The 13,519-nt window shown below is 28.6% G+C and overlaps 1 protein-coding gene across 1 annotated transcript; it reads right to left on the reverse strand.

Moving 5' to 3' along the window:
• Positions 1–2,664: 2,664 nt before the first annotated feature.
• LOC105632398 (transcription factor SRM1) lies at positions 2,665–4,323 on the reverse strand. The gene is made up of 2 exons (XM_012214772.4): positions 3,867–4,323; positions 2,665–3,143 (listed from the first exon to the last, which is right to left on the reverse strand). Exons 1-2 carry the CDS (start codon positions 4,220–4,222, stop codon positions 2,840–2,842), a joined length of 660 nt encoding a protein of 219 aa, XP_012070162.1. The 5' UTR covers positions 4,223–4,323; the 3' UTR covers positions 2,665–2,839.
• Between the last annotated feature and the right edge of the window lie 9,196 nt (positions 4,324–13,519).

The raw sequence follows: 13,519 nt of genomic DNA on the forward strand, positions 1-13,519 counted from the left end.
ACATAACTACCTCAGATATAAATTCTGATATTGTTTTTTTGTATTTAGCATTGTTAAATAAGCAAGAAAAGAACTTCAAGATAGAGTTAGCAGAGTCAGCTTTTGCACAGTAACATTTGCATGCAACGCGTTGTGGAATATTAATTTTTGAAACTATTTTGGATGTGGACAGCTTTTTGGAAAATACTTTAGAAATATACTCTTTTCCAAGTCTACTATTTTGGATGTAAATACTCTTTTTGTTGTATATCAAATAAACAATACAGGTAAAGTGTACTTTATATTAATAAAAAATAATTCACCTTTAAGCTTAATTTTTAAAATCTAAGTTCTAATAATTAATTTTATATATAAGTGCGGGTAATTCCGCTTGTATTTATCTATGACGAGTAAGAACGAGAATAATAATAGGAAAAAATATCTTTAAGAATTTTAATTGTATTAGTGAAAAAAAATAAAGGTAATTACTTGTAATAATTTCTAGTAAAAAACTTTTATAAAACAATTCCTAATGGAGAAGTTTTATATTTATTAAAATTCTCAATTTAAATATTAATGTAACAATATAAAGGAAGTCTTATATTAACTAAAATTATGTTTAATTATTATTAATATATTTTCTATTAATATACTTTTAGTTGCTAATTTCTAAAAATATTTTAGTACATTTAAAAAAAAGAGAATAATAATAATTAAATTAATTTACTTTTTAAAAGACTCAAAGTAGAAGCAAATTCTGATTATAGATGCCAAGGTTCATCATATTAATTTACACTTATTTTATACCCAATAAAGTAAACTGGACAAAATTTTTATTTTATTGAAGTTTGTGGTTTAATTCTTATAACAATCATTTAATTTTTTTCATCACTCTACATAATTGTCAATGACATAAACAATATATATAATATCTTTTTTTTTTTTTTGTTAATATTAGCATGTTATATCTTACATAGGTTATAAAAAATTAAAAAAAAAAAAAATTTAAAAGAAGATAGATGCGGGACATGCTGATAGAGCATTTGATGCATTTTGGAGGACTGTTGTCCTAAGGTCTCCCTAAGTCATAATTTTGATAGCAGGAATGGACATAGCTCAGTGCGAACTATTCAAACTCATTTCTTTGCTTTAGACATTTCTTTATTGACGCTTTCTTTTTAAATTTTCTTTTCTTATTTCTTTTAGAATCAAAAAAAAATTATAAGTGATTTTTGAGATTTTTTTTTTGAAAAAAGAATATAAGATGATAGAAAGTTAAAAAAAGAAAAATTATTATTACATTCCTATATATATTGAAATACAATTATTCCATCTATATTTTTCTGAAAATACTTTTTACAATCTTTATATTTTTAGTGCATCATAACATTTAGTTATTCTGTTAGATTTTAATATTTTTGATCGTTAAATCAATAGAACAAGAAGAAGCCTCAAAACTCAAAAGAGAGAATTTAAAATTACACCAAAAATACCTTTTATATTATCGTATTCTATCGTGGCGATACCGCTCTGCTTCCCTCATCCCAGATCATCAACATTACGACAGACCCAATGGCCACAGGCTCCCTATATGGCGGCGTGTCCTTACTTAACCACACAAATCCTTAAATTACCAGACTTGAAGATAGTTGTTCTCGCTTCCAGTCCACAATTGAGGCGTTTGCTGGTGGCTTCAATGAAGGAATTAGAAAATTGAGGTTCATCGTCGAAGGAAGATGATAAAGGAACTGTATTCAACGTATATTTCAACTCTTAGGTAGTAAATTTATGTTTGTCTAAAGATTTGAGCTTTATCATTTATGGGTTTGAGTTCTAATTATAGAATTGAAAACAAAAATTTTCTAAAACAACATGTAATAATTAGTTTATTTAGGATTTGAGTGTTTAGACACAACTTACCGGAGTTTTCTTTTTTCTTGAGTTGTTGAAATCGTAAGATTTCTTTTATTTCTTGATTTGCTTTTGTTTTATTTTGATATTATTTTACTTTTTTTTTTATTTTGATTGGATCTTGTATCTTTAATTGAATATTTCATTGAATTTTGATTTCGATATCGAATATCTTTTTAATTTTTTTTATCAATGTTGATGTAATGAAATCTAATGATAGTGTTTGGCGATGGAAATAATAAAAAAGAGATGGTTTGACATAAAATAAAATGAAAATGTGAGAGAAGGGTATATATTTTTATCCTTTTTTATCGAGCTAAATTGGCTAAAATTGGACGAAAGGACTAAATGTTACGACGGACTGAAAAATAGACTTCAAAAAAATATTTCTAGAAGACGGAGATAAAATAATTATATTTTGATATATATATAGAGACGTAATAATAAATTTTCCGAAAGAAAATGAAAAAAGAAAGATAAATTAAATGGTACATCATGTTTGTTCATTTAAGAAGATGAGTGTTCAATCCAAAAAACATACAGAGAATCTATGAGTTCGAATTTAACAAAATAAACCATCCAGGTATAAGATATTTTTGGCTACTTTTTTAATAATCAGTCACTCACTATGACAATTACAATCAATAATTAATATTATATAGAAATAATAATAAATAAGTAATGATAACATGCAATGCATGCTATGGAAATAACTCTAAATATAAGTGAGCATCAAAATTTTGAAACAGAAAACTAAAAGGAGAAATCTGTAGATATACCAGCCCTCTTGAAAATGATTTTTTTTTTTTTAAATAAAACATTTTAGTGGATAACATACATTTGTTTACATATTCTATTACATCTTATTTAGACTTAATGCTCTAACTTTTTCAGAACTCTTTACTCTCTTTTTTTTTTTTTTTTTTTTTGGGACTTTTTAAGACTTTAATTACATTGGAAACCCAAAACCATTATAAGCAGATGGGCTTTCTGGATCATTGAAGGTGTTTGGGTCCATTAAATCATGAGTCCAATTTGGATTATTTGCTTGGCCCAATGAGCTTGTGGCAGTGGCACTAGTGGTAATATCATGAATGCTAGGCCTCTTCTTATCTTTCTTAACCGAGTTCAATCGAAGAAAATATTTCTGGGCATGGCTTGCCACTTGGGTTGGCGTTCTTGATACTACAGCATTTCTTGAAATGCTTCTCCAATCTCCCTTCCCATATTTTTGCAATCCAATCAGAAACAACCTGAGACCAAAATTATATATATTACAACCACTGTATAAGACTGTAACGTACCTTCGTTAAACTCCAGTACTCGCTCGTTAAAGTTATACTCAAATTTAAATTTGATTTGAAAATTTAAATTGAAATCAGCTTGTTTAAAATTTATAATTAAAAAAAAAATACCTATTTAAAGTCTTAAACTTGACTCGTTAAACTCAGTGAAAAGTATATTTGAACTCAATTTCAATTTAAATCCGATTCAAGTTTGAAAGACCGAAATTTAAACTCTGTTTGTTTAGAGCTTATGCTTAATTCAAATATTGCTGATGTTAAAAGATAATATTATATAATACATGTAGCCGCCAGCTTAATGCCAACGGCAACTACTTATCTGGCGGCGGGGATGGATACTCTTTAGCTAGAAATATATAGAAAATTATTTTATTTTTATTTTTATTTTTATTATGTTACAAGAAAAATATTAATTTATGTTTAATGAGGCAAGAATCCTTTCATTGGAATCTATCGTATTTGCTCAAAAATATATTATTTTATTTTACTTCATTTGTAATCTCCAGGGCATGAGATCACACTCTAGAGAAATAGGGTCACCTTTTTTATGACACTGTTAATCTAATTAATTATTTTTATTAATTTAGATTGAAATGATTATTAATCTTAGGACCAAAAAAAAATTAAAAAAGAAGATAAAACAAAATATTTATAATTGATTAAAATTGTCACCTGTGCTCTTCTTCTGTCCAAGGGACTCCTTTCCTTCTCTCTGATGTCTCCTTCTCCTTCCCTTTAGACCCAAACCATACTTGACTCGTCCCAGACTCAGTAACAGAACCCCAACCACCTGCTGAGTCCATCCCCCACTCATCCTCATAACTCGGCAACTGAACTCGCCCTGAGTCAATTTCTCCGACATCATGAACCAAATCCTCGTAATGTTTCTTCACTTCAACCCATGTTCTTCCCGGAACTTGGGCGGCAATCTTTTGCCATCGGTTTGGGGATTCCTCGGGAAAGATGACAAGTGCTCGCTCGAAGAGCTTGTCTTCAAGCCGAGACCAGGACGAGGAATTCCCGATCATCGTAAAACTGAACCTTTTCTTTTATTGTTGTTTCTGAGATATTTTGGGGGTGAGTTTGAATGCGGGCTTGTTCTGGGTTTTTATATGGAATTGAGGTTTGAGTTTGACCAGAATAAGAAGAGGATTTATTGTGTCGTTTAGTTGTGGATTAACGTTAAAACTTTCGGCTGTGGTGGCTGTGCGTGATTAAGACATGCTGTTCATAATTATAATAATAATAAAAGCATAAAACACGTTCTGAAATATTCTGAGATAGCTTACTGCTACAGATGAGTGCGTTGTACACGTGTCTTCGTACCAATATGTCGGCTAGATTCACCTTTTTTTTTTTTATTTAGTTAAACTTCTATTTAAATTAATTTTTTGTATGTTTTTACTTAATTTATTATAGCAAATTAAGAAGTTTGTGTTCAGTATGGATATCAAACTCGAGAATTCTTTTCATATGACTTTTTCATACGACGAGCCTGTATTATCAACTGAGTCACAACTTATAATCTTTGAAAAATTAATTTAATAAAACTTTGAGAAGCATATTCACTTGTTTTTATATTATTTATTTTAGGATATATATAGAGAGAGAGGCATACAGTTAGTCACACCGTAAGCTGCTTTATGGCTTTCCATGGAAAGTTTGCTAAACTAATTAAAGTTAGGGTTTAATATTTATATATGATATATAATTGGTTTGAAATTATCCCCTTCTTGACATTTTCTTCTCGTAGGTCCAAAAATCTTCTTTTGAAATTTAGGGTGTCCCACATATTGGTCGGTTGTAACAAAGCTTAAAATAGCTCAACTTGTTTTTTGGGTGGGCAAGATACTTATCTATCTATTGCCAGAATTTATAATCCCTTGGTCCGTTATAAATAAATATTTACCCTCAAATTAATAATATATATACAGACACGCCTTTGGGAAGAGAAATGTGCACTAAGAAAGTACGAGAGACACTCTAAATTTTGACATTTACTGCAAAATCACTTTATTTTAACTTTGATACCATATATATTTAATTTGTAAACTTAAGTATATTGACAATTCAGTCTCAAATTTTTTAATAAAATATTATAAAATGGACCACAACATAATTTTAGTGAACTTAATCTAAGGCTTGCAACTCATTTAACCAAACAACTAACTTAACAGTAAAACACACCGTCGGCCAAAATAAACCGTTTAACTAAACTATTCAACATCCAATTGAGGAAGAACTTTGAACAAGGGTGGCCACAGTTCCGGTTTCAAAAATTTTAGAACTGAAATCAAACTGAAAATTGACGGTTTTGGTTACGGTTTGAAATTAAACGATTATAGTTTTGATTCTGGTTCCTCAACGATTCCAAGACCAACGGTTCCTGCCAGTTCTCCGATCGATTTTTCGGCGAATTGAGTAATTATAAAATAAAAAATTAGGGAACATTTTTTTTGAAAATTTGAAATTTAAAAATTTGTGAAATAATTTCTAAAAAAAACTTTTAAGAAAAAATAAAAAATGCTTGAACTTAATTTATTTCTTTTTTTGAAAAAAGCTTGAACTTATTGGAGATTGGACTTTGGAGAAATTATTTTGGACGATAATTTATAAATGAAAATTGGAGAGATTGTAGAGTAGAGAATAATATATTCTTTTTTAAAAAAAAAACTTGAACTTATTGGAGATTGGACTTTGGAGAAATTATTTTGGACGATAATTTATAAATGAAAATTGGAGAGATTGTAGAGTAGAGAATAATATAGAGTAGAGATAATTTTATGCGAGGGGATTATAAATGGAAATGGGTATTTATAATAAACCTAAAAAATAATTTTCCACAAATACCCTTAAAACTAGCTTTATATTGCTATTTATAGTTGTTAAGAGACTTAATTTAGGAATTTCACAAAATTATTTAGAAAAATAAAAAAAGCTATTGGAACCGCTGGTTCGAATCACCGAAACTTCCAATTCTAGCCGTTTGAAATAAAATTCAGATTTTAGTTGGAACCACCGATTCGTCAATTCTAACTAGTTGGAAAAACTGCCAGTTCCGGATGGTTCTGGCCGGTTCTTGGAACCACCGATTTACGGTTCCAAAAATGGTAGAACCAGAACCAGACCATAGACCACCGGTTCCGGTTCCCATCGGGAAATGGCCACCCCTACTCAAATGAAATAATCTAGGTGAAGAATGGCTAATGGTTATCTGTGTGTAATGAAGCAGGGAGAGGAAGAATAATAAGGTTATTTCTGTTTGGGAGAGAGAAGGTGGTTGTGGTGATTTGTTTACTAAAACTGTGTGTTTCATGTCCTTCGTTAGATTAACCCAAGGTTATGTTGTGGGTCCACTCTCTAATATTATATTCAAATTCTTAGATTAAATTTGAATTTAGGGTGCCAATATATCTAATCTTCTAAACTAGGGTGCTCTGGATACAAAGGTTAAATTAGAATGATATTATAACAAGTCGCAAATCTTATGATATTTTATAGTTTAACCCTATGAGGAAAGATAATTATAAGTTAGGGGTTTTCTCATTCTCTATTTATTTTTTTTAGAGTTTTCTTATTGAAGTGTGAAAACAGGATGGTATATCAAATTCGACACGAATTTATCTTATAGGCGATATAATTATTAGCACAAATACTAGTGATGGAGCTAGAAATTAAAGTTAGAGGGTTAAAAAGAAATTCAAGAGTTAAGGAGGGTAAATTTGACAAATTTTACTATTTTAAAGGATAAAATAAAAATTTTCAATATTTTTATGGGATAGCTTTTTTGAAAAAATTTTGGTTAGGAGACAGGAGCCACCCCTGGCCCCTCTGGTTCTAACAGTGACAAATATGAACTATTTAATAATCATATTAAATATTTAAATACGATCATTACACAAAAGTTAAATGTATGAGTGATATAAACATGACATGTAGAATCTATTTAATTAATAAGTTGTATATAATCAAAAAAATCTCACCAAGTTAATTAAATAGGTCGTATACGAGTCAGAAAATTCTGCAAGTATAACACGCTTGGTACATATATATTATTATGAGGTCCCAATTCGGGGATGAGAGACAAAGTACATGCTTATTAATGCATTCGATTTAGTTTTATTGATTCACATGTTTTTTTTAATAGTTTCACTCTCTATTTATCAAATATGAGGAATATACTCTAAAAAAAATTTGAATATTTTAAAATATTTATGGAATCGGTTCTTAGGCCCAAATAGCCCGTTAGGCAAAATTTTCATGAACTCTTTCTTGGGCGCTGATAACTCTCCTTAAACAAGGCACACGGGATCAAATTGGCATTTAATTAAATTACATTAAAAGGTATATTAAATTAGGATTGTGTTAGATTAAAAGAATTGTTGAGTTTGATAGAATCGAAATATTTTTTAAGATTTCCACAGATTCTACTAGAATTCTACATATAGTTTTATGAAATTTGTGAGATTTTTTTTTTATAAATTTTGATTTACTTTGATCGAATTAAAATGATTTTTATATCTACTTAAAATTAATTCAGGACCTAATTAAACAAATTAAAAAGTTTTTGAGCCCAATTGAAAAACTGAAAACAATAAGGGACCAAAAAACACGTCATCTTCTCCAAAATCGTTTTCTTCTTCTTAAAACTTTACCCCCGTGGACAAGGAAAGGTCTGCAATTGCTAGTGGTGCCATCGGCCATCCCGGATCTCCATAACAGTTAGGGGGTTAACAAATGGTCGGTTTGATTCAAATCGAATCGAGATCAAAAATACAATTGAAGTTTTTTTATCAATAAATCGAATAGAACCGAATTTGCCTTCCAAACTGAATGGAATGAATCAAGTCAGTCAGTTCAGTCAATTTTAATCGATTTGGCCATTTCGATTCGGTTTTAAGCCAAACCAATGGATTTTTATGAAACCGACTCTAACCGAATAATAAATTTAGTTCAAACTGAATAAACAAACAACCGAACCTTTCTTGATTTAGGTGACTGAATGGAACCGAAATGAGTTAGCTCGATTTTTGGTTCAATTCGGTTAATAAGGCTCACACCTAGCGACCGTCTCGCTAGAAAATTACAGGTTTAAATATATATTTTTAAATTTAAAATGAAAATAAAAAATACCTAGCACTCTAAAATCTAATCAAATCTTTGGGTTAGAGGATGAATTTGTGAATAACTCTTCTATTTATACCTAACACTCTAAAATTCAATGAAATCAATAATTTTATAAAATCCATCCAAATCAGCAATTTTTTGAATACTGTTAAATTTATATAGACTTTAAAAAATTATAATTGAATACCATCAGATTTTTATGGATCTTATAAGAGTCTCAATTAAATACCACAAAATTTTAATACAATCTAAAGAAATTTAGATTAAATATCATTGAAATTTTAAAATCTAACAAAGTCCTAATCCAATACACCCCTCTAAATATTACATAAAATAATTTTTAATTAATAAATTTTATTAAATTCATATTTATGAATTAAAATAAAATAAATTAATGAAATTTATTAAAATAAAAGTATTATAGCAATTAAAGTTCAGTTATAATCTATATTATATGTAAACATAGAGAAGCCTATCTTAAATGACAGACAAGTATAAGTCTATCAAATTGCCAAGTGAAAGAAGTTTGCATAATTGTAAAAAGATAAGTTATGATGACACCAATTGTAAGAAGATTAGATGTTTTATATTTTTAGATAATGTCATATAAGAGAAAAAAGAAAAGAAAACTAAATTAATATTAATAAGCAAAAACTATTTTATTTGGAAATAAGAAAGGAATCGCCGGGATTAGTCATTTAAGGATTAGTTGATGTGTTGGGATGAAAGACAGTTCTTCAGTGCTGCTCCAGGACGAATAGTAAAGGCAAATGGCCATAATCAAGCTCTATCCACTAAAGGGGGCCAATAACAAAAGAAAGCTAAGTTACGAAAGGATTCCGATAATTTTCTCCTCAGATTAGAAGCAAAATGAAAAACTATAAAAATAAATTTATAAAGAAAAATTAATTTTATTTTTCTTTTATATCAAAAAAAAAAAAGTAACATAAGTAGGACATCCACGTGTTCAAAACACACGATACTAAAAAAGTTTAATACATTAATATTTCAAATAAATAAACAATCATTTACAATAAATCATAAACATAAAATAAAAAATACTTAATTTTTTATTTCAATATAATTACTTAAATTCTCAAAATTATTATCACTATTGAAAATAGTATCTGTGTGCACCTTTTGATGCAGGTGATAATATGGGTGTTAAAATAGATCATGGCACCCGAACATGATTCGCCTAACACGCAAAATAAATGGGTTAAGGTTGAGGTTAAACGTGTTTGTATTATAAACGAGTCATCCATTTATATACGAATATAAACGTGTTGTGTCGCTGATTGACACGCGAGTTGAGCAAGTGACCATTTATTTAAGAGTAAAATGGTAATTTTAGTGTTAGATATAAATACTCCAACTAAAACCTATTTAAATTTTATTGTTGTATCACTTTTTTTTTTTTTTATTTTAGTTATGAATCTTGGAGAATTTATGCATTTTATGTATGAACATTTGTTTTTAAATATGATTGGTGTTAAATAGATTAAAGTTTTAAAATAGTATAAACATGTTAAGTGGGTCGTATACAAGTCAACACGACTCACTTAACCTGTTTATGATATTAAGCAGGTTACATAGATTGTATATGGGTCAACACGACCCACTTAACTTATTTATGATATTAGGCGAGTTAAACATGTCGTGTTCGTGTCGATAAATTTAACACAATTATTAAATTTGTCGTGTTTGTGTTTACCTAATCGTGTCGTATTAGGGGAACCTATGTTGAATTGACTTGCCAACCCATTTAGACACCCCTAGGTCATACCATGAATGGTTTTTGCCATTGCATACCTTAGTAAAAGGTTTCGCAGATACTTAAGAAGACATTTTCTAACATTGCAATTTTTTTTAGCATATCTCAATAAGATACGATTTTATAATGATTTCACTATAATTTTATTATACAATTATAATATTTTAAACGATATTATAAAAAATTATTTTATTTTTTAATATTGCTCTGCACATTATACGGTTTTTAATACCAGTAATAGATTATAAGCTTGCAATGACTAAATTTCTCCTATTCGCCGACTGTTTTGTATATTTATTTAATTAATTTTATAATTTGTCCATCAACTTTCAAAATTGATGACGAGAGTTTTAAACTACCGCCGTGAGTTGGGTAAAATGTCCTTTTCTTACTGTTAATAAAAACCAATTCTTAGACATAAGTTTGGTGAATGGTAATTAATTAAAGGCTGTAGAAATGGATGAGAATTGAGAAACGTCCAAACAAAACCTTATCTCCACAAGCAAAAAGGCTCCATAAATAAAACTTCATTAACAGTAAAATTCACCTTTTACTACCAAATAAATGACAAAAGGCATTTTATGTCTAATCTAATAATAATGGCTCCTAAATAATAAGACAAACAAACTTCTCACTGTAATAAAAAATTGAATCGCCTAATTTTAAAAATTTTTTTAAATTTATTTTAAAAATTAGATTCAATTCTTTTACACAAATAATTAATAAAATCTAATCGAAAAGAAATGTATAAAATGAATCAAAATAATAAGACAGACAAAAGTTAAAAATTGAGCCACAGTAAGTCGGCAAATCCTATTTTTTTCACTAGTCAACAATCTAGCATCATTTGGTGCTATTTGTGCGATCATTATATGTTAAAGCAGCCGATGTTATAGTGTCATGTTGGATACAACTTTTTTATTAGATAAAGCTTAATATATGAATTTCACTCTTTTTTTTTTCATTGAAACACAAAAATTAAGCATATAAGTAAATATAGAGAGAGATTGATTTTTGTCTCTTGTGACAATCTCTCCCTATTATTTTTTATTTCGTTATAAATTTTTTATTTTTTTTTGTTAAATAAGTTATAGATCTATGATTTTTTGGCACAAATTTAATTTATTGATTTTTGCTATTTTTCGTGATTTATCTCCATCTTGTGTGGAGTTTTTGTTTTGTTTTTTTGCATTTGTTTTGGTTTATTTAGACATTTGTGCAATTTATGGAGAATTTTGCACACAATGATTTTTTTCTTTTGGAGATTGATAGTGCAGCATGTTACTCCATTGGATTTAGTAGTTCAAATCCTCTGTATTCGTCATAAGCAACTAGTTTATGGATATTAGGCTATATACAGAAGATTCAAAGAGTTTGTCTAGCCACACTTTGAAGATCTATTAATTTTTTTAAGTTCACCTTCCAATCTTCATTAGGATTTTTTATTAAATCAGCAAACAATAATTGTTTTAGTTATAATAGTTTTGTTCTATGTCTGATTTTTAGGAGAGGGTTATGTCCTTCATATATTATTTGTATTGATTTAAAGTTTTTGATGAAATCCTTATATATTATATAGACACTATAAAAAAACGCTGAATTGCAATCGAAATTTATTCGGTCCCAAAATTGCGACTCATTGACGACCGTTTGTGACCACATTAGAACCAAGATTAATAAAATATTTAGCAACGAATTTATGATCGATATTGGACCAATTTTGCGACGGATTTATAATCGGTCGCAAATCCGGCCTAATATTTCCTGCGAGTTTTATTTTTTATTTGCCATCGACTTGCGAGAAGTCTGCGACCAATTTTGTGATGGAATAGAGACCGACTGCGTGTCCATCGCTAGAGTTCACGACACATTTTACTGCAAGAATTTGGTCTCTTTTTGCAACTGATTAGTGATTGATTTGCGATCGACTTTATTGGTCACAAATCGGTCGCAAAATGGCAACTTACAAGACGATATCGCCTCACTTATATTTGCGATCGATTTATTAAAGTTTGCGATTGACTACTCAGTTGCAAAACGTTAGGGCTTTATAACCCCTTGGTCACGATTTGCACCTTCCCTTCCTCTTTTTTTCCCCCTCCTTTTCTGCTTCTCCCTACTGTGACTACTGTCCGTCGTCGGCTACTGTCTGATCAATGTAGGTCATGCCATTGCCGGAGTAGTCACCGCCGTCCGCAGGTATGTGCTCTGCTTCCTTCTTTCTCTTTTCTGTTTCGTTCTCTTTTCGTTCTTGCATTTTGGGTATATTGTTTTGGTTTTTTTTTTTTTTCTATTTTATTTGCCATTTTGATTACATTTAATTTCTATTTTGTTTTTTTTGCTTTTCTGTTTATTGTTGTAATTTGTGATTATGTTTTATTTTTGTGTGTTTGTGATTATATTTTACATAATTTTGCTATTATATTGATATTGGATTATATATATATATATATATATATATATATATATATATTTAATATTGGTTTGATTGTTTGATTTTATTTTCTGTGATGCTTGGTTTGGAGATTGTGATTATTTTTTTTTTTTGTGATGATTTTTTTTGGGTATTGTGATTATTTTGTTAATTGTTTGTGTTGTTTGTATATAATATTAAACTATTTTTTGTTTCATTAAAAAAATGACATATCATGTTTGATATTGTGAATACATTTTCATTAGATCGTGAATTTTTTGTGTTGTTTTTATACAGTTGATTAGCATATATAATATAGTAAATTAATCTTTTACAAAAATAACATTATGTTTGGTATTGTGAATACATTTTGATTATATTGCGAATTTTTTATGTTATTTTTAGTTGATTGGCATTTGTAGTTAGTTAATTATTCATAAAAATGACATATTTTAGAATTAAAAGTTTCATTGCAAGTTAGTAAATTAGCATATATAGTTAGTAAATTATTCATAAAAATGAGAAATTCCATTGCAAGTTAGTAAAATAGCATATATAGTTAATGATCACCAAAAAGCAACTTTCACATAACATAACTTATAAATTAAATATGCTTTGAATAATCACAATATAATTTGAGTTATTGTGTTCTTTTTATCAATTGTATAGTTTAATTTTTGTGAAAAAATAAATAAATCAATGCATTTACCGTTAAAGTTTATGCGTTTACTTTGAAATTGATGCGTTTGAAATTACTTTATGTTGATTTATGTTATCATTTGAGGAAATCATATGAATGATACGTTTGAGTTGGAGGCCTAGTAGTGACCATTTTGACTTTGGAGAATGTTGTTGGATGATATAGAAATGTTTATGTTATGTGTTTTGACTTGAGATTTGATTATTTTATGCCGAAGTGCTGCCGAAATTTTTTTATAAATTGTATGGTTTAATTTTTGTGAAAATTAAATAAATCAATGCATTTACTATTAAAGTTTATGCCTTTACTTT

This window comes from Jatropha curcas, chromosome 1, assembly GCF_041381405.1.
Source record: "Jatropha curcas cultivar XTBG-Jc1 chromosome 1, XTBG_Jcur_1.0, whole genome shotgun sequence".
In the NCBI taxonomy this organism is placed as follows: Eukaryota; Viridiplantae; Streptophyta; class Magnoliopsida; order Malpighiales; family Euphorbiaceae; genus Jatropha; species Jatropha curcas.

Bases quoted from the DNA above. Each gene is read 5' to 3' on its own strand.
- LOC105632398 (XM_012214772.4), bottom strand. From the start codon at position 4,222: ATGATCGGGAATTCCTCGTCCTGGTCTCGGCTTGAAGACAAGCTCTTC. The intron at 3,144-3,866 runs GTGACAATTTTA...TTTTGGTCTCAG, and splicing joins TGGACAGAAGAAGAGCACAG to GTTGTTTCTGATTGGATTGC.